The following is a 25,751-nucleotide window of genomic DNA, read 5'->3' as shown; positions in this document are numbered from 1 at the left end:
AAACAAACGAAAATAATAAAAAAAACATTTGTTTGTTTTAAAACCCAATTTCCATTTATTCACAATCATCTCTAATAAAATCGTTTACTTTTGTTTGACAAATTCATCAATTGATTATAAGATAAGCAACAAGGTCACTTCTGGCTGTTTTATTTTCTTTTTTCCTTATTTCTCTCTGTCCATGAAGATGCTTTCAATTGGGAATCAATTTCTGCTCAAGTCACTATCTTCAGGGACTTGTCCTTATTGGTGCCGATCCGTTTCTTCTTGTGCTTCTTGGAGCTAACGATTTTCAAATTCTTTTCAGACTCCGTCTCGGAGCAGAGTGTGGTCAGCTGTATATCGATTGTGGTCGTTGTGGGCAGTTTCGTCGGCGAGCTGCCGCTGTTCGCGTTTCCTCCGTTTCCGGTCCCATTCGGTATCCGAACCGCGCGCAAGTGTGCCTTCCGTTGTCTCGGTAGTGGCTGTGCGGCCGTGACGACAATTCCGCCGGTTTTAAACTTCGAACCAGCGTGGCCGGAGGGTGCTTTGAGTGACTGACTGGAGGACACCAGTAGGGCGCCCTGCTGTTGTTGCTGGGAACCAGTGTTGGACACGCCGAGTAGATTGCTCGTGCTAGTTGCCTTCCGGGGAGACCCATTGGCGAGAAAGCCGACAGCCGCCACTGCAGCTATTCTACGTGATTGACCGGAGCGAGCGCTGCGCGAGAGGTGAGTTATGATTTCCGCTTTCTCGACTATTTTGTTCAGGGTTGATCTGAGAGGAAGGGAAATGTGAAATCAGCTTTTTCAAGTTACCAAGATCTCTTACCTGGTTTTTCTTCGCACTTTTGCGATCCCGCTACACTCGGAACTGTCGCTAAGCTTTTTGTCGGAGGACAACTTCTGCTTGGCATACTGCTCTCCGAGCGAAAGCTTGACTCGCGTTGTGGCCGAGCGGTTTTCTTTATCCCCACGGAAGTGGGTAGAGCTGCTCGACACGGCGGACGCGAGTCGGGACATACTTTTGTGGTGTTTTTCCTTGAGGCTCCGCTTGCCATTCTTCCAGGCGGCAAGCTTCTGCGAGCAGGCACTGTTCACCGAAACGGGCAATTCATTAGTCCGAATAAAGTTCTGGTAGATAAGATCACACTTACGTTAGTAAAGCTTCGTTATCAAACTGGCTAGTCTTGACTAGGGCAGGCGGAATGCCCCACGACAGGGGTCGGGAGCTAAGCGATGCTTCGTTCACATAGCCATCCGAATGCGTACCGGTCCAGATGGATCGCTTGAAAGCGAGATGTAGCTGGAAGTTGTCGGGGCTCATCGGTTTCATCAGATCGCGGCTTCTGGAAGTAATTTTGATGAGAAACCGAGTTTGGAAACATAATGTCGTGGAATTCAGAGCTCTGCTCCTTGTAATTCCCTTTAGGGAAGAACAGTATTTTTAGTGAGATGCAGGTATTCGTTAAAGGATGAACACCTGTGAACAAATGTTAACCGTAGCTTCATAAGGTTCGCTATGTTACATATACGGAACTAATTGCATAATAAAGTCAGTAAATCATAGTCTCTTCGAACAGTTACTCTAATTTGCAGCTGAGTGTGATACAAAATGTAATTCGATAGAATCTCTAACCGCAAACACAACAGGTGAGTTGAGCTCTTCGAAATGACATTCTACAAAACTAGAAATTTTGTTCTCAGCATGCCCTTGATTGAGTTGTCAAGTCAAATTGTGAGTCCAAAAAGTATTTATCTATCAACATGTTTTCCAGGATAGGCAAATTTAATGCGGCGAGCCTTAAAGTGAGAACTGGTCTTATATTGGCTAAGAACATCCGGAAAGATCATCTACGCTGCGATTCTATTGCGCCGATATTTTCGGCAGAATATGGGAAAGTTAGATCTGATAAAATGTTCTTTACTGACGGTTCATTCATAAACGGGTCCACTGGCTTCGGCATCTTCAATGAAAATTCCAGTGCCTCTTTCAAACTCAAAGATCCTTGTTCCGTGTATGTCGCTGAACTGGGTGCGATATACTACGCACTGGGGATCATTGAAACATTGCCCATCGACCACTATTTTATTTTTTCAGACAGTCTCAGCTCAATAGAGGCAATTCGCTCAATGAAAGTTGATAAACGCTTCTCTTATTTCCTAACAAGAATAAGAAAACTATTGAGTGTTTTGGTCGAAAAATTATTCAAGATTACCTTAGCATGGGTTCCCTCTCATTGCTCGATTCCGGGGAATGAGAAAGCGGACTCGCTAGCTAAGGTGGGCGCTTCAGAAGTCACACTTTTTGAAAGGCAAATTGCTTAGACGAATTTTTTCACATTCCTCGTCAGCACACACTCGTTAGTTGGCAGCGCCTGTGGAGTGAAGATGAGTTCGGTTACACACGATTATCCCTAAGGTCTCGACGAGAGCTTGATTCAAGGGATTGAATGTAGGTCGTGATTTCATTCGCGTGATATCTCGGCTTATGTTCAATCACTACAACCTAAACGCGCATCTCTATCGCATTGGGCTCGCAGCAAACAATCTTTGTGATTGTGGCGATGGCTACCACGACATCGAGCGTATTGTCTGGTCGTGTATCCGGTTCCATGCTGCTCGCTCTCAGCTCTCTAGAACACTGAGAGCAAAATGCAGACAATCGGATATCCCCGTCCGGGATATCTTAGGTAGCCGTGATCCTGATCTTCTGCTTCATCTATACATGTTCCTCAGAAACGCTGATGTCAACGTTTAATGATGTTTCCCTCGATGTGTTTCATATCCCTCCTATTCGATCTATAAAGTTTTACTTAGTCGCGGCAATACATACACACACTCTTTACAGATACACGGGCCAAAGGTTGTGCAGTCCACTGATCATTCAACAAGAGCCAAAGGTTGTACCGCTCATGACAACTCTACACGAGCTGATGTTTGTGCCGGCTAGAGACCATTCTATCCTGGATTCCTTGAGTCGAGAAGACGCACCACGCTAGATATGGGGTACAGACTAGGGGGGCGTTGCTGATTAATGGTCAGCTGCATCCCAATATGAAGTATCCCGTGTCGGACGCACGTACAGAGCATTGGAGACAGCAACATCACATTTACGGAAACACTTGTAATACTAACCTCGAGCCAACCGCGAGTAATCGGTTACATATTACTAACATAGTTATAAGGCAAACATTGTCGAAATATTGAACTCCCGGCCCCGTCAGGTTGACGCCATATGAGCCTTAATAAAAATATATAGGGTAAATGATCTTGGTTTGTCCAATTTGGGGTGTTTTTATGCAACTAGTAAATGCAAATCGATTTTTCTTCATGAAAATCACACATAATCGATACGAGTTTGGGTTTGTTGAAAAGCCCCAAGTCTCTAGTTGCTAATACTACCATAATGTGTTTTTTGTATTTTTATGTTTTTTAACGATTTTCCTTAAAGAAGAATTATGATCATGGTTTGACCACCTCTGATCATGGTTTGCCCAAAAAAATGATCATGGTTTGTCCGGTTTTAGAAATCTCCATTTTTGAATGAAAACATTCGAATTCACAATTAGATGTTGCATTTATCATTGCTTGAGTTTACTGTCATCATATTGATTCATTCATAATTTAGGCTTTCTTCAGAATATTGCCGTTTCTTGGGCATTTTAGAAGTGTGCACCTCAACACAATCAACACAGAAAAACCATACTTCTGCTATGCGCGAAGCACACCATAAACAAACATAAACAAACTGCAGCGCGCCAAGCGGTTGCCATAGAAATCATGTGGACAAAACAACATTATTGGACAATTGGACAACTCATGATCAGAATTGAGTTCATCAAAATGCGATAATTTAATGGTTCAGCTATGTAAATCCGATACAAATGGTGAGCAAGCATGATGTTTACAATATTTATAAGTGTTGTAATCCAGAAAAGGTCTGAATACGTGCCAAATAATCATCTGGTGATCGATTAAAAGTTAGCTCGAATGAGGGGCGCATTGACACAAATAGAAGGTGTATTTTATTAAAGGATTATAACATGTGATTTCGTAAAAATATACTTTCAAACTACTATAAATCATGTAAAAGGCAATTTCATTTATATGTTTCGAAACATTCGAAGGCCTTATTTGACACAGGAGCGCTGAATTAGAGCATTCAAAAAAGTGGGCAAACCATGATCATATTTTCGACTGGACAAACCAAGATCATTTACCCTATTTTGGATAAAAAAAATCCGGAAAAAAATCCTCTAGAACAACTAGCGGCGAGACAGAGAATACCTAGGCAACTTTAAGAGGTCTTCAAGAGAAGCAGTGTTGACAGCTGAAGCTATGCCACTGCTGCCTAGGCCAACATGGACGGAGGGCATGTCGAAATTCGGATCGCTGCGAGAACGTCGGATTTCAGATTCAACTGGACGAAGATAATGACCAAATTCAACAACAGAATAATTCAATACAATTGAATTATAATCAATCTTTTGCTAGTCATGAAAATGATTCTGAAGGTTGGAAGATGTGTTTCACATAATTGATCGACAGACAATAAGAAAACAGGAAAAGCTGCTGCGAAATTTTGATTGTCAGATACAAAAACAAATCATATCTGCAACGGACCATGACCGGGTATGAAAAGTGGATATACCTATATTGTACAGGGTTTTCCATTTCGGGTTTCCGAAAGTATACAGCCCTGTGCTGACAACCGTTTGACATAGCTGTCAACCAAAGCGTCATATCGTTAGTTGAATGTCTGCCATTTTACAATATGGATCGTTTTAGCATCACACAACGTGTTAATTTTGTTAAATTATATTAGGCTGTCAAAAAAGTCCTGCGGTATTTTTTTTTTGAATTTTCATTTGTTCATAAAATTAGTTACAATCATCTGTTTTAAGTCAAATATGCGCCGTTTTGTTCGATGACTTGTCCCAACGAGATGCCAACTTCATAATACCCCTGTTATAGAAGCTCGCTTCCTTATTGGCAAAAAACTCGGATAGCCAATTTTCACAGGCCTCTTTTGTGGCTAACTTCTGACTACCTAGCTCGTTCGCCATGGACAAAAACAGGTGGTAGTCACTTGGTGCAAGGTCCGGACTATACAGCGGATGCAAAAGAACCTCCCATCCGAGCTCCCGGAGCTTCTGGCGCGTCACCAAAGAAGTGTGTGGCCTGGCGTTGTCCTGATGGAAGACAATGCGGCCTCTGTTTATCAAAGATGGCCTCTTCTTCATGAGTGCTACCTTCAAGCGGTCCAGTTGTTGGCAGTACAGGTCCGAATTGAGCGTTTGGCCATAGGGAAGCAGCTCATAATAGATTATTCCTTGACAATCCCACCAAACACACAGCAGAACCTTCCTGGCCGTTAATGAGGGCTTGACCATCGTCTGAGCCGCTTCAGCGGGCTTCGACCACGACCGTTTGCGCTTCACGTTGTCGTAAGTGACCCACTTTTCATCGCCAGTCACCATCCGCTTCAGAAACGGGTCGATTTTGTTGCGATTCAGCAGCGATTCACATGCGTCGATACGGTCAAAGATGTTTTTTTGCGTCAACGTGTGTGGCACCCATACATCGAGCTTCTTTGTGAATCCAAGCTTCTTCAAATGGTTAATAACGGTTTGATGACTTATCCCCAGCTCTTGGCCGATGCTACGGCTGCTACTATGCCGGTCTTTCTCGGCTAATTCAGCGATTTTGTCGCAATTTTCGACGACAGGCCTTCCGGAGCGTGGCGCATCTTCGACGACCTCTACACCAGAACGAAAACGTTGAAACCATCGTTGTGCGGTGGAAATGGAAACTGTATCGGGTCCATAAACTGCACAAATTTTATTGGCAGCTAGAGATGCATGTTTGCCTTTGTCATAGTAGTACTGTAAAATATGTCGGATTTTCTCTTTATTTTGCTCCATATTTGCGACACTATAACTCACGAACGACTTAACCAAACAAAACATTGCCAAGGACTATATTATAGCGCGCAAAAATACCTTTCCAACAAGCTATAGTATGACTCGATACAATGAATACAACTAGAACTACGCGCTTACAACGACACCTCGCGGAAATACCGCAGGACTTTTTTGACAGCCTAATACTATAAAAATGATGAAAACCCGACAATTGTTTTTCGAGCATTACAGACGGATTTTGGTCGTCATGGACGGCCTACAGAGCACACAATCGCTAATGTAGTGCGTAAATTCGAACAAACTGGATCCGTTGCGGATATTGTGAAACCTGTGCATCATCGTAATGTGCGTTCGGCCGAAAATATTGCTGCTGTTGCTGCCAGTGTGGAGTATGACCCGAATATTTCGATTCCACGGCGTGCTCAGCAATTGGGCCTGTCAAACACATCATTGTGGCGAATTTTGCATTTGGACTTGCACCTACATTCATTCATTCAAACTGGTACAAAAATTAGAGCGTGGTGACCATGGAATGCGTCGGGCATACGTCGGTTGGGTGAACGAACAACAGCAGCAAAATGCTGAATTTTCGCATCAAATTTTCTTCAGCGATGAGGCACATTTCGAGCTCGGTGGCTATTTGAACACCCAAAATTTCCATATATGGGGCTCAGAAAATCCACACGTGATTGTTGAGAGGCCATTGCATCCGCCAAAAGTCACTGTTTGGTGCGCATTATGGTCTGGTGAAGTCATCGGGCCGTATTTCTTTGAAAATGAGGACGGCGAGACGGTAACTGTGAATGGTGAGCTCTATGGCCGCATGTTAACCGATTTTTTTTGCCACAAATTGAAGATATGGATACGGATGACATGTGGTTTCAGCAGGACGGCGCCACGTGCCACACAACACGACCAAACATGGCTATATTGCGAACGAAATTTGAGGGACGCATAATTTCGCGTTTTGGTGATGCCAATTGGCCGTCCAGATCATGCGATTTGAACCCGCTAGACTTTTTTTTGTGGGGTTATGCGAAGACCGTGTCTATGCCAACTCTCCGCAAAGTCTTGAACATTTGAAAGACAACATTCGTGAAGTTATGACCGAGATACCGCCCCATATGTGCCGAAAAGTCATCGAAAATTACCTGTTCCGGATCAAGGTGTGCGAGGAAGCCCTAGGTGGACATTTGAATGATGTTGTATGTCACACATAATGGCATAAACCAAACTTTAATTTGAAATAAAAGTTTCATCGAAATTCGAATTCTAAGTGTGTTTTATTTCAATTTACTTTCGGAATTGAAAGTTGGAAAACCCTGTATTTCAAGAATCCCGAGCGCAAATAATCATATGTTGGCCACATCGACCGCATGGCCAGATCGCTTCACAAAGAAGAATGTTGTGTGTTTTCTGGGATCAACGAACTGTACTCTTGTACGACCACTTTAAAACCGGGGAAACTGTTAATAGTAAATGTTATTTTAGGCGGATCACGGAAATCAGAATAAAACAGACCGAATGAAATAAAAACTACAGTTAAACGTTTATTGTTCTGTATGCTATGACCGTGATACACGACGAAGATACACGAACTTAACTGACAGCATAAGTAGTATAGGGTGGTAGTGATATCCCGAGCAAAATTTTCCGTCTGCTACATTATCGAAAACAACCGAGTTGAATCATGCTCTGCTCGGAAAACGACTGAAATATTAGAATAAGCAACACAAAGTAATTTTTGTTGATGACAAAGTTACGTCACACTGAGCGATGTCGGATAGGGAAATGGTTGAGCTACTCAATTGGAATCAACTAGCGCATGCGATTTATTCACCAGATCTGTCCGATTAACATTTGATCTGTGCAGTCAGATCGGACCAAGTAAAAATATAAGAAAAAATGAATTAATAGTAGCGAACAATCAAGTATTCCTTAACCTACATTCTTCTTTTATCAGATCACACTAACTGTGTAAACTACTAAAACTACACAGCTTCAAACTTTGAGATCGATTTACTCGAAATTATAATTATGTTGCTTAGCCCGGTTTGACTGACACCGACCATTTGTTTTCATCGATAAAACACGCACTCGCTGAACAGCAAGTTTTCTTTTTGTTTTTGGCGTTACATTCATCTTGAATGGCACTAACGCTCCTAGAGGAACTTCGCCGTCTCAATGTAGTATTACTTGCGTAATTTTATTAGAACTTAATTGAGATTTCTATGCCAAATAACACGTCTTGAAAGCATTCTGAGTGGCAAGCTCTAGAAATACGCGTGACCACAGTGCAAGACGGAGGAAGCTTCTTTGACGAAAAATTCCCGCGTGACATTCATAAGCTGCATGAAAGGTGGAAAAAATTTACAGCTTCCAATGGTAATAACTTATTACTAATAAGAAACAAATTTTATAAACCCTTGAAGCGTTCAGTAAACGTGCAATTCTAATGAAAAATAATCATATACATTGTTTCTTTTCTCAGTTCTAATACCGTAACTTCACCTAATTCTGCGCACTTTTGTGTTTTTAGACTAAATACACCAATTTACTATGGGTTAAACATTTAACAAGTATTTTGTAACAAGTATTTAAAAGAAAAGAAAGTAAAAAAAAGGGGATAGGGAAAGTAGAAGTTCTTTTTAAAAAATCGCACATCGAAACACCGCGCGCTACCTAACGCTCACAAAACGCAAACGCGATAAGGCTGTCGCTTTAAAACGCTTACAAAGCTTCCGTTGATGAAACTTGGAGGTTTTCTGGCGAGCGAACGTCATGTAAGGAGTGTATCGAAAAGTAGTCTTAAACATTTAACACGTTATTACACACAAACGGGTGAACTTTTTTTTTGTCGTGTAATCGAGCACGCTTTGTTACATGTCAAAAATCGAAATATAAGTCATTTATACGCGGTTAAAAAGTTGTTTTCGAAATGTCGCGAATTGATTTGGAAACTAAAAAAAAAATTTCAGCACAATTTGTGCACCGAAAAGGGTGTAACATACTACAAAATAGCAAAAAAAAATCAAAGTTTGTTCAGAAAATGTTAAACACATCGTCGCAAAGTTCGGTAATGAGTGTTCTTTCGAGGATCTCAATAGAAGTAGACGAAAACCCGGACCATGTAATCCCGAAATGGATCGAAAAGTTGTAAATTATATTCAGTAAAGTCTGCTTCATTTAATATTGGAACAAATTCTTTTGCTCATTGTGGCGCTCCTAGTGGACGGATTTGGAAACTTTTTTCACCCACGTGTCGGGAAATTCATTACCTTTCACCATGTATTTATGTCATAACACCAAACGATAGCATTTTGTAAACAACCGCCATGGAAGCCGAACGGAGAGATAAAATTGTGCACAGTTTTCTTGAAAATCCATTGTTGTCGGCATCTAAGCTAGCTAAACAGCTTAAAATGCCCAGAAATACCGTATGGCGTGTTATCAAGCAGTACAAGGAAACATTGACGACGGCTCGGAAGCCGCATTCGAAGCGTCGGAGTGGAACTTTCGACCGGAAACTGCGTGGGAAAGTCATCAAGGCCGTCAAGAGGAATCCCAATCTTTCAGACCGCGATTTGGCCAATAAGTTCCAGGCCGCTCACAGTACGGTGCGACGAATTCGTCTCCGGGAAGGAATAAGGTCATTCCGAGCCAGCAAACAGCCAAATCGGACGCTGAAGCAGAACAATGTGGCCAGAATCCATGCTCGAAAGCTGTACGACCAAGTGCTGACCAAGTTCGACGGATGTATTCTGATGGACGATGAGACCTACGTGAAGGCGGACTTTGGGCAAATCCCAGGTCAAAAATTTTATTTGGCGACGGCTCGGGGGGATGTACCTGCAAAATTTAAGTTCGTGTTTGCGGATAAATTCGCCCGCAAGTACATGATTTGGCAGGGGATATGCAGTTGTGGACAGAAAACCAAAGTCTTTCTCACTGACAAGACAATGACATCAGAAGTCTACAAAAAAGAGTGCCTACAGAAACGGATTCTGCCGTTTATTCGTGCCCACGACCGTCCAGTAATGTTTTGGCCGGACCTCGCAAGCTGCCATTACAGCAAAACGGTTATGGAATGGTACGCAACGAACGGGGTCAGCGTAATACCGAAGGATCTCAACCCCCCAAACTGCCCCCAGTTCCGGCCGATAGAGAAATACTGGGCAATCACGAAGCGGAGGCTTAAGGCAAAGGGAAAACTTGTTAGGAACATGACTCAAATGAAGAACTGGTGGAATCAAATCGCCAAAACGGTGGACGAAAAGGGTGTGCGCCGCCTAATGTGCCGTATTACGGGAAAAGTACGAGAATTTCTTCGAAACAGCAATGAATAATTTTTTTAATTTTTTTTTATGAAAGAGTAAAGAAAATGCTACATTTGTATGAAAAACAAATTATGAATTCGTTAATAAATGACTGAACTACACGCAATTGTTTGTGTTCCAATATTAAATGAAGCAGACTTTAGAATAGGTTTGGATTTATTCGTGATTTGGCCAAGAAGTTTAAAACCAGTGTTGGAATGATTCAGCGGATCAAACACAGACATGCTCTAAAGACCTATGAAAAGAGAAAAGTGACCAAACAAACACCGGCGCAGCAAGATCGAGCTAGGACACGAGCTCGAAAGCTATATGAGCGTATTTTGAGCAATCCCAACCAGTGCATTCTCATGGATGACGAAACATACGTGAAAGAAGATTCCAGAACGCTGCCGGGACCTCAATTTTATACCAAATCGATTGGAGGGAGTGTTCGGCCAAAATGTGCTCGTTCGGAAAGCCATTTGCACGGGTGACATCAATTTTACCGTCAGCTTTTTTCACAAATGCTTGAATTTATGTGGAAGAATGCTTGAAGAAGAGATTGCTTCCACTTTATAGGAAGCACGAGATTACTGGCCGGATTTGGCATCGGCACATTATACCAAATCCATTATACAATGGTTTTGGGAAAACACCATCATGTTCGTCGAAAAAGACCTCAACACACAATTTTAGTCACGTAAGCATTAAAAATGGACTATTCGGGTGGCGATGAAAGAAACATTACATAAGTTGATTCAATCACGGACGTTGGGAGGGTTGGTAGTCTTCGGTATAACGTTTATCTAGAGTCCGACACATCTCCAATAATCTCTTAATACAACGAGCCGAAGCTAGGTCCAGTCAAAAGATCTGATCCTCCCACGCGTGATACTTCTTAATGAAGACGGCAACTCTCAGCAGGCACTCCGTACTGTATATCTCTCCATTCACCGCAAGCCCCGAAGAAAAGAACAGCGCCTCGGGCATTCCCTTCTTACTGTTCGTCAGCTGCGCATCACGCTTTATCTTCAGTCGTTCTTTTTGGGTGATTGTCTACTGCTCAGACACGGCCTATCCTGTTGCTTCCGCGTTCAAATATTCATTTTGGCCAGTTGTTTTCACCTCCTGGCCAGTCTTCAGGAGCCACGCGGTGCTGATGTGCAACTTTTTGGTTTTGCACCCAGTTGAACTCTAACTCCTTGCGCACACCTGCGCCCGGACGAATCAACGCGCACCGAAATAAAGTTGAAATATTTTGTTTCAACACCGTTCGCTTTAAAGCTCGAACATCCTTTCTGCACCGTATCCTTACACCGGTGTATATGCCCAATTTCAAACCGCGCTCGAATCTTGTTTGCCTGCTTTGCTTTCTCTGTTGAGGCGGTGCGTATGGGGACGCGTTGTTATTTTTATGCTTTGCTTAGAACGAACGAAGACAAAGCGGCGCTAGAATTTGATGTCTATGTGTGTGTGTGTATAGAATGAGACGCGTATCACACAAGTGAGAAGAAATGTTTAGTATCTGAGTTCTGCGCTGGGTACATTTTGCGTGCTTATGAATGTTGTGCTCTTCGCACCAAGATAGAATTCGAGTTTTCTTTGAGCGCGAGCTGATGAAAATTAAACTTTGTTTTCTGAAGACTGCTCCTGGCCCAAGGTGCGGAACGATGAGGTCATCTTGTTCTCGGTCTGGATGAGGATGTTGTAAACGCCGGATGGACTATATCCGGTGGACACGTTGTGCTTCACGACTGGCAGCTGGCAGTATGAACGTTTGTATTTGCTTGACTGTTTTCGCCGTGGCGGTTGCAAGACCACTGATAAGGATGTCGAAGTATTTTTGTGGAACGCTCAATTAACGTAGGCTTTGAGGAAAATTTTGTCCGTTGAATATTTTTTTTAAATTTTTTTTTCATCGCCATCCGAAATTCATTTTTCAATGCACACGTTATGGAAAGACTATTTAGTATTTTTCTTAAAATGTTTACTGAGTACCTTGCATTTGCTAGTAAGAGATCGAAAAGCAATCAACCGGTTCGAAAGTTAGATGTTTTTCAAAAATTTCTATATTTGGCAACAAAAAGATTATGTTTTATGTCCTCTCCCAATTCAGAATGATACATCCTAAGGCCAAAAAAGACGATGTTTTCTTGTCTGATTTTAAAAGATATGACGTTGGGACATCAGCGAAACGTTGTCTACTGTGAATCAAGGGTAAAATCGTTGTTTCTCTCAGTAACGAACGTTATTAACTCGAGAACTGTACAATAAACTGCTTACCAGGAAATCGGGGTGTACGCGATGAGCTTATATCGTTCTTATATTGATTTGTGACTGATGACAGAAAATGGATTCATTACGGTTGGCCGAAAGCTAAAAAACCCATTATAGGCGGCCCAAATCGAATCAAACTAATGCGGGTAGCCCTTATAGACAACAAAACGCAGCCGAGTATCAATACGTACCTCTCCGCACTGGCCCGATTGAAGCCCCGCCAGAACCGCTCCTTGTTGATCACCGGCGGGAACTCCTTGATGATGCTCATCACCATCTTGGTCTTGTCGTCCTCATCCTCGGACAGGTAGCGGCTGGCGGCCGACCGTATGATCAGCTCCGGTGGCATCAGATACTGCGTCTCGCAGCCCAGCTGGGTTAGCTTGCGGATCCGATCGGACTGGCGGGGCTTGTGACGGCGCCGGTAGCTGCGCTTGACGGTATTTTCCGTATCCGAAACGGCAACCGCGTGATGTCCCAGTGGGGACTCCTCGTCTGAGGTGTACTCGAAGAAGTCACTGATCGGCTCCGCCGTGGGAATATCCAACACTATTCGGTGCGAGTTGCGGTTCTTCCGCCGATAGGGTCGCGTTGGAGTGTGAGCTTGTTTTTTACCCTGGAATAGATTGTGTGTTTCGCAAGATTAGTACTTTTAGGCAATGCGAACCACCGTACCTTCTTATTCCCTTTGAACTTTTGCGGAAGCACCGGAGATGAGGGAGGTACCCTTAACGTTGAGCAACAGGGTCCCTCCAGTTCGGCTATACTGTCTTTGCCGGCTGTAAGAAATTGGACCGTTAGCGCTGGGAATCATTCGGAAGCGTTTTTGACCAACCTTCATCCTCGGAACTGCTGGTGCTGGTGTCACCCTCATCGCTTGAATAGTCCGACAGTGGAATGTTCAGCGGTTCCTCCGCGCTGGAGCCCTCCTTCGAGAGTCTGGTCAAGATCTTCATCCGGAGTTTTTCCTTCAAGAGTCATTGAGTCAAACAACCATGGTATGAATGTACGAAGGGTTGTGTTCCAAATTCTAAGGTGCATTCGGTGCGTGGAAATCAAAACAAATCAACAACAAGCTAGCAAGTGCTTCGTTCTACAATCAATGCTTTATTTCTTTCTACACAAATAAATCAACAAAAAAAACAATCTCAAATCTGTCGCTCATTTTCGGAGGAAGGGGACGTCGCCCGTCTTCGAACTACCCGGCGCACTACTTTGACCACCCGACGAATTATACGCTTCCGAGGTCCCTGCTCGCGCCGTAGCGCCTCCCGTTCTTCCTTGCTGCGAGGTACCGGGATCGAGCGGAAATGCTCCATACGGCGCTGGATGGCCTCCTCCGACGGTGGCGACGAGTCCGGGTTGGCTAGATTTAGGATAAAGCGCAAGCATTGGCGCACCTTGTGCCGATAGACTCGCTTCGGAGGGCGCGAAAGGTAATACAGAACAAAGTACAAACAATTATTGTGCTGGCGATCGGTTGCTTCCTACCTGCCCTATCATGGTAAACTATGGTAAACTTCCTTTCTAACATATTGTTTTGACGGTGACCGAGACAGGCACAAACTGAACTAATCTGGATTAGAATGATCTGGAGTGATCTTTGGACATTGGACGGACAAAAACAAGAAACACTTATACACTGCTGGCCGAGTCTCTCCCTGAACTCGCGTTACAGCTTGAACGCCTTGTTGGAAGCCCAGAAATACTTCCGCCAGTTGAATAGAAATGGTACCGGGGATGGGGGTGGACGCAGCGTTGTTTTCGTCGCCCGTTTACGGTCTTCCTCAGCAAGACGGGCTCTCCGTGCCGCCGCACGTTCCTCCTGCTTCGCCTGCAGCTCTTCCTCGGATCTGGGCACCGGGATTCGCGAGAACTCCGCCAGACGCCAGCGGATAGCCTCCAGACAGGGTGGCTCCCCGTACGGGTTGTGAAGGTTCAGCATGAACCACAGATACTTGCGTACGATTTGGCGGTATGTGCGCTAGAGTTTTGTGTGTGTTTGTTTGGAGTATACAGAATTGGGGGGTTTGCTGTGTATTTGTTTGTTTGAAGGTGTGATTGGTCACGGATAGAAATGAGCTGTTAGAATTTTTGAACACCGCTAGATTTATCTTTCAATCAGATTTTTTCTCCAATTAGGCTTATATTTTTCTTCATTTTGTTTGTAATCCATAATTTTAGCGAAAGTATTAATGTACCAGTAGAATGATCCCTTGGAAAGTGACCGTAGGTTTGTAACTTCTTTCTTTTTCGATTCCTAATTTTTTAATATATTTTTCTAAATTTTGTCTATTTTATGTTTTCAAGTTCGCGGTTCCTGAAATCTTAAAATTTTCCTGTTGGTAATGTTTGTAATTCAAAAAAAATTGTAGTTTTTCAAGTTCTTGTTGCTCAATGTTTAATTTTCCAATTTCTGAATTTTTTAATTTTCGATTTTTAAAATTTTGAAAGTTTTTATTTTTTTTATTCATTGTTCAGTTTGTAACTTATTGACTTTTCCATTTTAATTTTTTTTTATTTTCAATTTATTAAATTTTGAAATTTTGAAATTTATATTTTCCGGCTCCTATGATTTTATTTTATTTTATTTTACAAACATCAACAGGCTTAACACGCTTATTGGCGAAATTTCGTGGAAGGTTTGTCACGAGAAACGTCAATGAAAAAATTATGGAAAGTGGCTCGAAACATGAGAAATCGCTCTTCAACGAATGAAAGCGAAGAATATTCACATCGATGGATTTTTAATTTTGCACGGAAGGTTTGTCCCGATTCCGCTCCCGTGCAAAAAATTGTTCGAGTTATACCACAAGATAGGTGCGATCTTGATTCCGGGTTTTCGATGGTAGAATTCTCTCTTGCTCTCCTTTCTTGTAACAATTCGGCTCCGGGAACGGATAGAATTAAGTTCAACTTGTTGAAAAACCTCCCTGATGTGGCGAAACATCGCTTGTTGAATTTATTCAATCGGTTTCTGGAACATAATATTGTTCCGGATGATTGGAGACAAGTACGAGTTATAGCTATTCAAAAACCCGGAAAACCCGCGTCCGACTTCAATTCGTACCGCCCAATAGCAATGCTGTCTTGTATACGGAAATTGTTGGAGAAAATGATCTTGTTTCGCCTTGATCGATGGGTTGAAACGAATGGCCTACTCTCAGATACACAATATGGGTTCCGCAGGGGCAAGGGGACGAATGATTGTCTTGCGTTGATTTCTTCAGAAATTCAAATGGCTTACGCCGAAAAAAAACAAATGGCTTCAGTATTCTTGGGGCCTTTGATTCTGTTTCAATAGAGGTTTTTTCAGACAAATTACACTCTCGGGGTCTGCCGTCTCTATTGAATAATATGTTATATAACTTGCTTTGTGAGAAACATTTGAACTTTTCTCACGGAGATTCGGCAGTAAGTCGGGTCTCTTACATGGGCCTCCCCCAGGGCTCATGTTTAAGCCCCCTTTTGTACAACTTCTATGTAAGCGACATCGACAATTGCCTTACACAAAATTGCAGCCTAAGACAACTTGCAGATGATGGAGTGGTGTCTGTCGTAGGATCAAACGAATCCGACCTGCAAGGACCCTTACAAGATACATTGAACAATTTTTCAACCTGGGCCATTGGGCTAGGGATCGAATTCTCCACGGAGAAAACAGAGATGGTGGTTTTTTCTAGGAAGCATAGACCAGCAAAACCAAAGCTTCAACTTTTGGGTAAACCGTCTATGTCATTCAAGTATCTTGGGGTCTGGTTCGACTCCAAATGCACTTGGGGGGCCCATATTAGGTATCTGAGTAAAAAATGCCAACAAAGAATAAACTTTCTCCGTACAATTACCGGCACATGGTGGGGAGCCCATCCAGAAGATCTCATAATGTTGTATAGAACAACTATTCTCTCAGTGATGGAGTACGGCAGTTTCTGTTTTCAGCTGCCAAAACACACTACATTAAACTCGAGCGAATTCAGTATCTTTGTCTCCGTATTGCTCTGGGATGTATGCCCTCAACGCATACCATGAGTCTCGAGGTTTTGGCAGGCGTACTCCCACTAAAAGATCGCTTCAATTTATTATCTCTTCGGTTCCTCATCCGGTGTAAGGTTATGAACCCATTGGTGATCGGAAATTTTGAACAGCTGATCGAGCTAAATTTTCAATCTGGGTTCATGAGTCCATATCATGAATTCATCTCCATCCAGCTTGATCCTTCTTCGTATAATCCCAACCGTGTTTGTTTTCCAGACTACATCAATTCCTCTGTGCATTTTGATCTGTCCATGAAGCAGGATATCCATGGAACATCAGATTATCTTCGATCGAGGATCGTTCCAACGATCTTCGATGCAAAGTATGGGGATATCAATTGTGATAATATGTACTTTACTGATGGGTCCTCTATGAATGATTCCACAGGATTTGGAGTGTTCAACAATTTTTTTAGCACCTCCCACAGTCTTCAGAATCCTTGCTCTGTGTATATTGCTGAATTGGCAGCGATACACTGGGCGCTGGACAGCGTCGCCTCACGACCTGTTGAACACTATTACATTGTAACGGATAGTCTTAGCTCTGTCGAAGCTATCCGTTCAGTGAGGCCGGAAAAGCACTCGCCGTACTTCCTTGAGAGAATACGAGAAATTGTGAGTGCTTTATCCAGACGCTGTTATGTCATTACCTTTGTCTGGGTCCCTTCCCATTGCTCAATTCCGGGTAATGAGAGGGCTGACTCATTAGCAAAGGTAGGTGCAATTGAAGGCGATATTTATCAGCGTCAAATCGCCTTCAATGAATTTTATTCTTTAGTCCGCAAAAATACCATAGTTAACTGGCAACGCAAATGGAACGAAGATGAATTGGGCCGGTGGCTCCACTCGATTATCCCTAAGGTTAGCCTCAAACCATGGTTCAAAAGTCTGGACTTGAGTCGGGACTTTATTCGCACCTTCTCCCGACTCATGTCCAATATTTTTTAGGGTTTTTAGGGTTTTTTATTTTGTAATTTTTGTTTAATCTTCCGAAAGTTTGAATTTTAGAATTTTTTATATTCTTAATTTATTAATTTTTTTTATTTCTTCAATTATATAATTTATATTTTTTTTTTATTTTGAATAGCCAGAGCAGCCAGAACCAGAACCTGCTCCGGGCTTTTGAATGCCAAAGGGGAACTAGGATGTGCGGCATGCACGTATCTGCATGCTCGTTGTGTTTAGTCCTACTTAATTTTTTTTATTTTTTTTTTTAATTTTACGTGTTTTGAGTTTTTTGTTTTTAATTTTTCAAATTTTCCATTTGCAATTTTTCTTTTTTTTTTAAATGTTCAATTTTACGTTTTGTTAAGTTTCTGGTTTTTTTATTTTAAATTTTTTAATTTTTTGATTTTTGATTTTTCAGTTAAATTTTTAAATTTATTTTTTTTAATACATATTTTTTAAAATTTTTCTGTTTCGCGTTTTTAACTTCCTGTTTTTCAATTTTATGGTTTCCAAGTTCCTGGATTTCAATTTGAAATCAAATTTTTAAATTTCTTTGAATTTTGTATTTTTTTTAAGTTTTAAATTTTTAAATTTTTCGTTTTCCAAGTTTGCTCAAATTTTAATTTTTTAAATTTAAAATAAACTTTTCAAAGAGAAGCTTGCAGGCTTGGAAACCAGTGTTGCCAAAAAGTTTGAAAATATAAAAAGTTTATTCTCTGAGAAAAATTATGTAGATAGGGACACAGCTGTTATGAACAGGAAGCGACATGTTAGTCCGAGCACAATTAGTGCCAATTTGGACACATCGAGTAAAAAAATTATGTTGATGAATAACAATAATGATTTGATGCAAAAAGGTAATTTGAAAGAAAAGGTGATGTTGAATAATAATAGCAAGAACATTATAAGTTATGCGAATGTCGTTGCTCGTAAGGCTCGTCCGATGATTGTGGTGAAACCAGTTGAGTCTAATAAAAAAAAGAGTGAAGAAACAAGAAAAATTTTAAAAACTAAATTAGATCCCAAAATACACAAAATAGCCAATTTCAAGGACGGGAAAGATGGCTCGATTATTGTTGAATGTGCGGAAGGGGATAATGTAGAAAATGTAAAACAAAGAATTGAAAGCAATCTTGGAGAGAGGTTTAATACGTTTATACCAAAACCAATTAAACCAAAATTGAAAATTATTGGGATGAGCGAGCAATATTCCTTTGAGGTTTTTATCGATTATTTAAAAAGTCAGAATGATAACATTTCTATCACTGATGTTAAAGTTGTTGCGAAGTATGAAAATCCACGCTTGAAATATAATAAATATAACACGATTATTGAAGTTGATCATGACACTTATGGCCACCTGATGACTGCTGGTAAAGTAAGTGTTGGGTGGGATAAATGTAATGTGATTGAAGCCTTTAATGTTTTGCAATGTTTCAAATGTGGAGAATTTGGACATAAGAGCACCGACTGCAAAAAAGAACAAACATGTTCAAGATGTAATGGAAAACATAAAACATCTGAGTGTTCATCAACAGAATGGAAATGTATAAATTGCTTGAAAGTTAAAAAGGAACAAAAAATGAATTTGGATGAAAATCATCCAACTTATAGTACACAGTGTCCTGTGTATCGGAGATTGCTGGAGAAGTAAAAAAGCAACATTTTTCAAACTAAATAGTAATTTCGGAAAACTACATGTGAAAGTAAGTTGGCAATAATCTATTTGAATATAGCTGGGCTTTGTACAAATTACGCAGAAATGCGATTACTTGTAGAAAACGTGCGTCCTCAGATGGTTTTTCTTTCTGAAACTCACATAGTTAATGAAGAATCATTTGACCAGTACAACATACCGGGTTACAAAGTTGTTTTTTGTTTGTCGCACTCTAAACACACAGGAGGTGTTGCAATTTATGCAAAAGTATCAGTTAATTTCAACATTCGGTTAAACGAAGCTGTTGAAAATAATTGGTTCTTGGCTATTTCAGTTGAAAGGGGCATGCAGATAGGAAATTATGGAATTGTATACCATTCCCCTAGTTCCAGTGACCAGCGATTTATTGAAATTTTGGAGAACTGGTGGGAAAATATCGTTGATTGCAGTAAATTAAATGTAATTGTTGGTGATTTTAATATTGACTGGCTCAATGTACGAAATTCGAATCAATTGAAACAATTATCGCATTATTTCAACTTGAAACAAACGGTTCTCGAAGCTACTAGAATTTCTAAACATAGTAGAACTCTGATTGATCACGTCTTTTCAAATTTTGCTACTGTTCATTCTTCGACCGAGGTCAAATTTAAAATAACTGACCATGAGACAATTTTTGTTTACATTGAGAATGGACTGCATGACAGTGATGGAAATAAAGTAAAGATCAAATGTTGGAAACGATATTCTAAAGAATCCATGTCTCAGCTTGTGTCGGCAAGCCTGGATTTTGTGGCAATGACTGGACATCTGAATGATAAAGCAGCTGTTCTAACTAATATTTTGAGAGAGTGTACGAATAAATTAGTAGTTGAAAAACATATTGATTTGAGCAATTCGAACAGCTGGTACTCTTTGGATCTGATGCGCCTCAAACGCAAAAGAGACAAAAAGTACAAACAGTTTTTGAGAACTAATTCAGAAAACCATTGGAACATGTACACCTTAGCGCGGAACATATATTCACGGGCCTTGAAAAAGACTAGATGTGAATATATACAGAGGAAAATCGATGAACATCAAAATAATAGTAAAGGACTATGGAGAATATTATTAAATTCGAAAAACAGTATACCGCGTTCCATAGTTTTCGGAGGGTCAGAAGAACAGTCAGACTAAATTATTGCAGAGAAATTTAACAGTTATTTCGTTAATAGTGTTCTGCTGATCAACCAAAGTATTGCGTTGGTCAGAGAACCTGACGAAATAATACAGCCGATTACTATCAATAGCAGACTAGATTGTTTTTCACCTATCACTTTTGTTGAATTGAAAGGTATCTGTTTTTCATTGCAAATACGGCTGGTACCGATAATGTCAACGCGAAAGTGATTCAAGATTGCTTTCACATCATTGGACACGATCTGCTGGACCTGATAAATGACTCTTTACGAACTGGGCACGTGCCAAAGGTTTTGAGGAATTTGATGATGATGATTATTTTTTGTTTTGTTTATGTATATTATATAAAAAAAAAGTAATAAGCGTTGTCCACGAGATTTTGAGCCTCGCGCGCGTTTGGTCGGCCTGGACTATGTTAATGGAACACTGGCAGAACACTGATACATAATGAAATTTTTATGTGGGTCTGAAGTGGAAACTGGAATGGGGATAGCTCATTCAGAATTATCGTAAACTATCTTATCATAAGATGGTTATATCGAGTATTTGTGAATGTGACAGATCTCTATCATGTTCTAAGTAGACACTTTTAGATATTGGGTTCGATTCCCAATCTGTCAAGGATCTTCCCGGGTTGGAAATTTTCTTGACATGCCTTAAAAAAACTTTGGGTCTGAAGTTGGGATTATCATTATGATAATGTCGATAAGGATAGGACCATTGTTTTCTTTTAAAGTTTTTGGCTATTTATGATGTTCGATTAATAGAAATTCATGCCTGCAACAGAGTTAGTTCGCTGTTTTGTTTTATAATACTGATATCTTAATTTGGTTAAATATAAATATTATCTATTAGATAAATCGGCCAGTTCAAACCTTTGTAGGGGTATGAGGTGGGTCATCATCATCATCATCATCATTTTTCAGTTTCTGAATTTTGTATTTTTGATTTTTGAAATTTTAATACTTTTTTTTTATTTGGTATATTTTTAATTTTTTATTTATTTTTCAGTTTGTAACTTCTTTATATTTCCTATTTTTGTATTTCTTTTAATTTATTTTTTTTTAAATGTTTAAATTTTTAAATTTACATTTACATTTACATTTAAATTTTACAATTTCGAATTTTTGAATCTTTTAATATTTTTTTAATTTTCGGTTTGTAATTTTTGATTCTTTAAAATATTTTTTTGATATTAGTAAATATTATTGAATTTTTTCTTTTTTATATTATTTTTTTAAATTTTTAATTTTTTTTAAATTTTACTTGTTTTAAGTTTCTGTATTCAATTTTAAATTTTTCAATCCTTCAATTCTTCAAACTTAAAATTGAAAAAAAATAAATTGAAATAATTGAAATATTAACAATTATTTATATTTTTTTTTTCATTTTTAAGTTTTTTAAGTTACTGTTTTACAGTTTTAAATATTAGAATATTTAAGTTTTTATTTTTTTGGCAGACTTATCTCACTTCTTAACTAGGCGAACCTAGCCAGAATTTTCACCTGCCCCCGGGCTTCTGAATGCCAAAGGGGGACTAGGCTCTGCGGAATGCACGTATCTGTATGCTCGTGCTGTTTCAGTCCTGACCGAGAAATTGTCGAACAATCGCGCAGGTGCTAAGGATGACCGACTTTTGGATGCCGGCCAATTCCTTCTCGATGTTCAACACCTTTAGCGCTTCCAGAAGTGTCTTCGGGATAATTCCAGTTCCAGAGAGAACGACTGGAACAATTCTTGGGACCTCCCTTAGCCCCCACAGTTCCTTGAGCTCCACGGCCAATGGTCAGTACTTGCAGATTTTGCGACCGTGGGTCTCCTCCAGATTCTGATTCAGTGGAATAGCGACATCGATGATGGTGACTTTGCGGTCGCTCTTGTCGTAAACCATTATATCTGGGCGGTTGTGGTGGATCGAGAGGTCGGTCAGAACAGTGCGATCCCAGTACAGCTTGAAACGGTCATTTTCCAGGACAGGTGCAGGCAGGTACCGGTAGTTTGGTACGTTGTCTTCCAGTAGAGCACATTGGAGCGCCAGTTGTCGATGAACAATACGGGCCACGTTGTTGTGGCGCTCGGTGTAGGCTGCGTTGGCCAAAACGGGACAGCCTCCCATAATGTGCTCTATGTTTTCACCTGGTTGATGGCACATCCGGCAAATGTCATCAACGTCTTGATGCCAGACGTACCGCCTGCAGTTTCTCGTCGGCATTATCCTGTCCTGGATGGCTATCATGTCGGCTTCTACTACTGAAGAGAGTTCACCACGCGTTAGCCACAGATTAGATGCGGCCTTGTCGACGTGTGGCCGGTCCAGTTGATGGGGGTGGGCACCATGCACTGCCTTCTGCTTCCAAGCTGCAATCTTCTCCTCCACTGTCTGCAGATTGCAGTTGAGTTGGTACTCCGCTTGCGCCAAGTGCAGAGCGCTGTATCCTCTGTCGGTGGCGCAGACAGCCCGGTATAGCGCGTTTTGGTTGGCGCGTTCTGCAAAGTACTCGCGCAGTTGTCGTACCTGGGCAACACACAGTGCAGATATGTCGACTATTCCAAGTCCCCCTTCTTTGCGTGGCAGTGAAACTCTCTCCAGTGCCGATTGAGGATGGTGCATTCCGGCCTCTTTAAATGCTTTCCTCATCCTCCTCTCAAGGTCCTCTAGGTCAGTTAAGTTTTTATTTATTTTTTATTTTTTAAATTTCTTTTGTTTTTTTATTTTTAAATTTTTGCATTTTTTAAGTTCCTGTTGTTCAATTATTGATTTTAAAAATTCTTAAATTTACAAATTTTAAAATATTAAAATATTTCAGTCCTTTGTTTTTTTTTATCTTAAAATTTGTAACCCTTTTAATTTTCCGATTTTCAATTTTTTCAACTTTTGAATTTTGTAAAAATTATTTATTTAACGTTTTCATGTTCCCGCTATATCATTTAATATTTTATTTTTGTGTTTTTCATGTTTATACTGTTCAATATTTGATTTTTGAATCTTTAAATTTTTTTATTTTTTGAACTTTCCAAATTCTGTGATTTTTGAATTATGATATTTTTGAATTCTTTGAATTTCAAAATTGTTTAGTTTTTAAATTTTCCAATGTTTCAAAGTTTCAATTTTTGTTTTTTTAATATTGAATTATTTTGATATCAACACTTCAAGTTGTTGATTTTTTAATTTTAAAAAGTGGTGATCTTGAATTTTTCAATTTTAAATGACAATCAATTTTTAAAATTTAAAATTTTTTGAAATTATACTTTCAATTTTCAATCTTAAGTTCCAATTTTGAATTTTGGATGTTTTTTTTGACTTTTTGGCTTGTAATTTTTGAATTTAAAATTTTGAAATTTTTAGATTTTTTTTAACTTAGTTTTTTATTTTACAGTTTGTAACTTCATCATGTTTTTTATGTTTCTGTTTTATAAATTTAATTTTTTTTTATTTTGATTCTTTTTATTTTACGTTTTGGAAGTCCCTGCTTTTTTATTTTTTCAATTTGCAACTTTTTTTTTTTAATTTTCAGTTTCACGTTTTTTAACTTCTGGTTTTTAGTTTAAATTTTTTAAGTTTTAGGATTTTAAATTTTTCAATTTTCTGATTTCAATTTTTCTAATATTTTAATTTTCAAAAAAAAATCTATTTTACTTTTAGAAGTTCTTGCTTTTCGATTTTACTTTTTACAAGCTTCTGGTTTTCAATTTAAAATCTATGGATTTTTCTGTTTTTATTTTTTTTTTGAATATTTTGATTTTTCAATATTGCGTTTTCAATGTTCTTGTTGTTCAATTTTGAATTTTCAAATTTTCGGATTTTTTAAGTTTGAAATTTTCGATGTTCGAAATTTTGTTTTTTTTATTTTGAAAGTTTAAAGTTTTTATTTATTTTTCACTTTGTCACTTCTTATTTTTTTCTTATTTTTGCATTTTTTAATTAAAATTTTTTTAAATGTTTAAACTTTTAAATTTACAATTTCAATTTTCAAGGTTGAACTGCAGGAACCTTTTGAATTTTTGATTTTCAAAAATTAATTTTTTTTTGTTATTTTTGGCATGGAATTTTTGAAATTTATTTTTTTTAGTTTTTCAATTTTGTTTTTAGTTTTTTGATTTTGGATTATTGAATTATTGGATTTTAACTTTTTCAACTTTGATTAGTTTTAATTTTAAGTTTTTTGTAACTTTTTGGTTTTGTAACTTTCAATTTTTTTTCTTTTTTTTATTTCACGTTTTCGAGTTCCTGTAAATCAAAATATTTTTAAATTAAAATTTTTTTTAATGTTTTTTTCATTTTACGTGTTTTCTGTTTTCAATTTTTTCATTTTTGAATAATTTTTATTTTTACAATTTTTAAATTTAACATTTTTTTAGTTACTGTTTTTCAGTTTTAAATTTTAGAATATTTCAGTTTTTGATTTTTTGATATCTTTGATTTGTGTTGTTTTTTTTTACTTTTGCGTTTCTAACTAGCCTAAGTTTTTCAACTTTTGAATTATTTAATTTTGTAAAATTCTTTAATTAACGTTTTTAACTTCCTGTAGCATAATTTTACAATTTTGATTTTTTTTTTCATTTTTGATTTTTGTATCTTTGAATTTTAATTTTTTTGTGTATTTAATGTTTTCAATTTTGTAATTTTTAAACTATTATTTTTTTTCTAATTATTAGTTTTTTTTTTCAATTATTTTTTTTTAAATATTAAATTATTTTAATATTAAAATTTTCTATGTTCACATTATCAATTTGTTGATTTTAAGTTTTCAAACTTTCGATTTTCTAATTTTCAAAATTTGTGGTCTTCAATTTATCAATTTCAATTGAAAAGATTTCAATTACATATTTCAAAAAATTTATTTTCAAATTAAAATTTTCAAATGTTTGATTTTTATATTTTAGTAACTCAACCAATCGCTGGAGTATTTATGAATCAGTTATGCGGGTCAATTTGTTAGAGGCTTCTGTTTTCTGGAGATATTTTCGATTGATTCTCCTCGGATGCCCCGAAATATTTATGGTATGGCACATTTGAATGGTTCTAACGCTTCACGAACGGCAATTTCGAGGTGAAGAACTGGACGCAAAAAGAGAAGGTTCTCGAAGATTTGGAATTGTAAGAATTACCGGATCCGTTTTCGTTTCCGTTTCAAAGTCTATATGATTTGACACGATCATTGATGTGACTAATCAAGCCACTCCCAAATGTTTTACAGTTATGGGGATGACTCAGAAGCAAGGGAAGTGTGAATTTCCTAGAAGTTGAATTGTTTGTCATGGGGAGTTCTTGGCTATACTTCCACTTCCTTCACTTCCACTTCCACTTCAATACTCTTAGTTGAGGTCATTATGTCCGTGACAATGTCTGATCTCATGTTGCGAAGGGCACAATTCATGCTTGGAAAGAAAAAATAAAATAGAAATCAATGGCAACCGACATAATTGAGCAA

The 25,751-nt window shown here is 38.9% G+C and overlaps 2 protein-coding genes across 7 annotated transcripts in view; one reads left to right on the top strand and one right to left on the bottom strand.

The window, feature by feature from the left end:
- The window catches only part of LOC129762894 (glutamine-dependent NAD(+) synthetase), a 163,189-nt gene that overhangs the window by 281 nt on the left and 137,157 nt on the right, over positions 1–25,751 (top strand). Inside the window, exon 2 of the mRNA XM_055761490.1 lies at positions 308–710. The gene's annotated coding sequence lies outside the window, so the exon portion shown is untranslated. The remainder of the gene's footprint in view (positions 1–307; positions 711–25,751) is intronic.
- The window catches only part of LOC129762892 (cytosolic carboxypeptidase Nna1), a 114,298-nt gene continuing 88,596 nt past the window's right edge, over positions 50–25,751 (bottom strand). For 5 of the 6 annotated variants that reach the window (XM_055761483.1, XM_055761480.1, XM_055761486.1 and 2 more), the window contains exons 12-17: positions 13,334–13,466; positions 13,174–13,277; positions 12,690–13,114; positions 1,136–1,327; positions 811–1,071; positions 50–756 (exon numbers count right to left, since the gene is read on the bottom strand). In XM_055761483.1, the coding sequence (XP_055617458.1) occupies positions 216–756; positions 811–1,071; positions 1,136–1,327; positions 12,690–13,114; positions 13,174–13,277; positions 13,334–13,466 (1,656 nt within the window). In that variant the 3' untranslated portion in view covers positions 50–215. The remainder of the gene's footprint in view (positions 757–810; positions 1,072–1,135; positions 1,328–12,689; positions 13,115–13,173; positions 13,278–13,333; positions 13,467–25,751) is intronic. The other variant, XM_055761481.1, reaches the window with a different exon arrangement.

Source organism: Toxorhynchites rutilus, chromosome 1 (assembly GCF_029784135.1).
Source record: "Toxorhynchites rutilus septentrionalis strain SRP chromosome 1, ASM2978413v1, whole genome shotgun sequence".
NCBI classification, from domain to species: Eukaryota; Metazoa; Arthropoda; class Insecta; order Diptera; family Culicidae; genus Toxorhynchites; species Toxorhynchites rutilus.
Note: the sequence above shows the minus strand (reverse complement) of the source record. Positions and strands in the feature narration are given on the sequence as shown.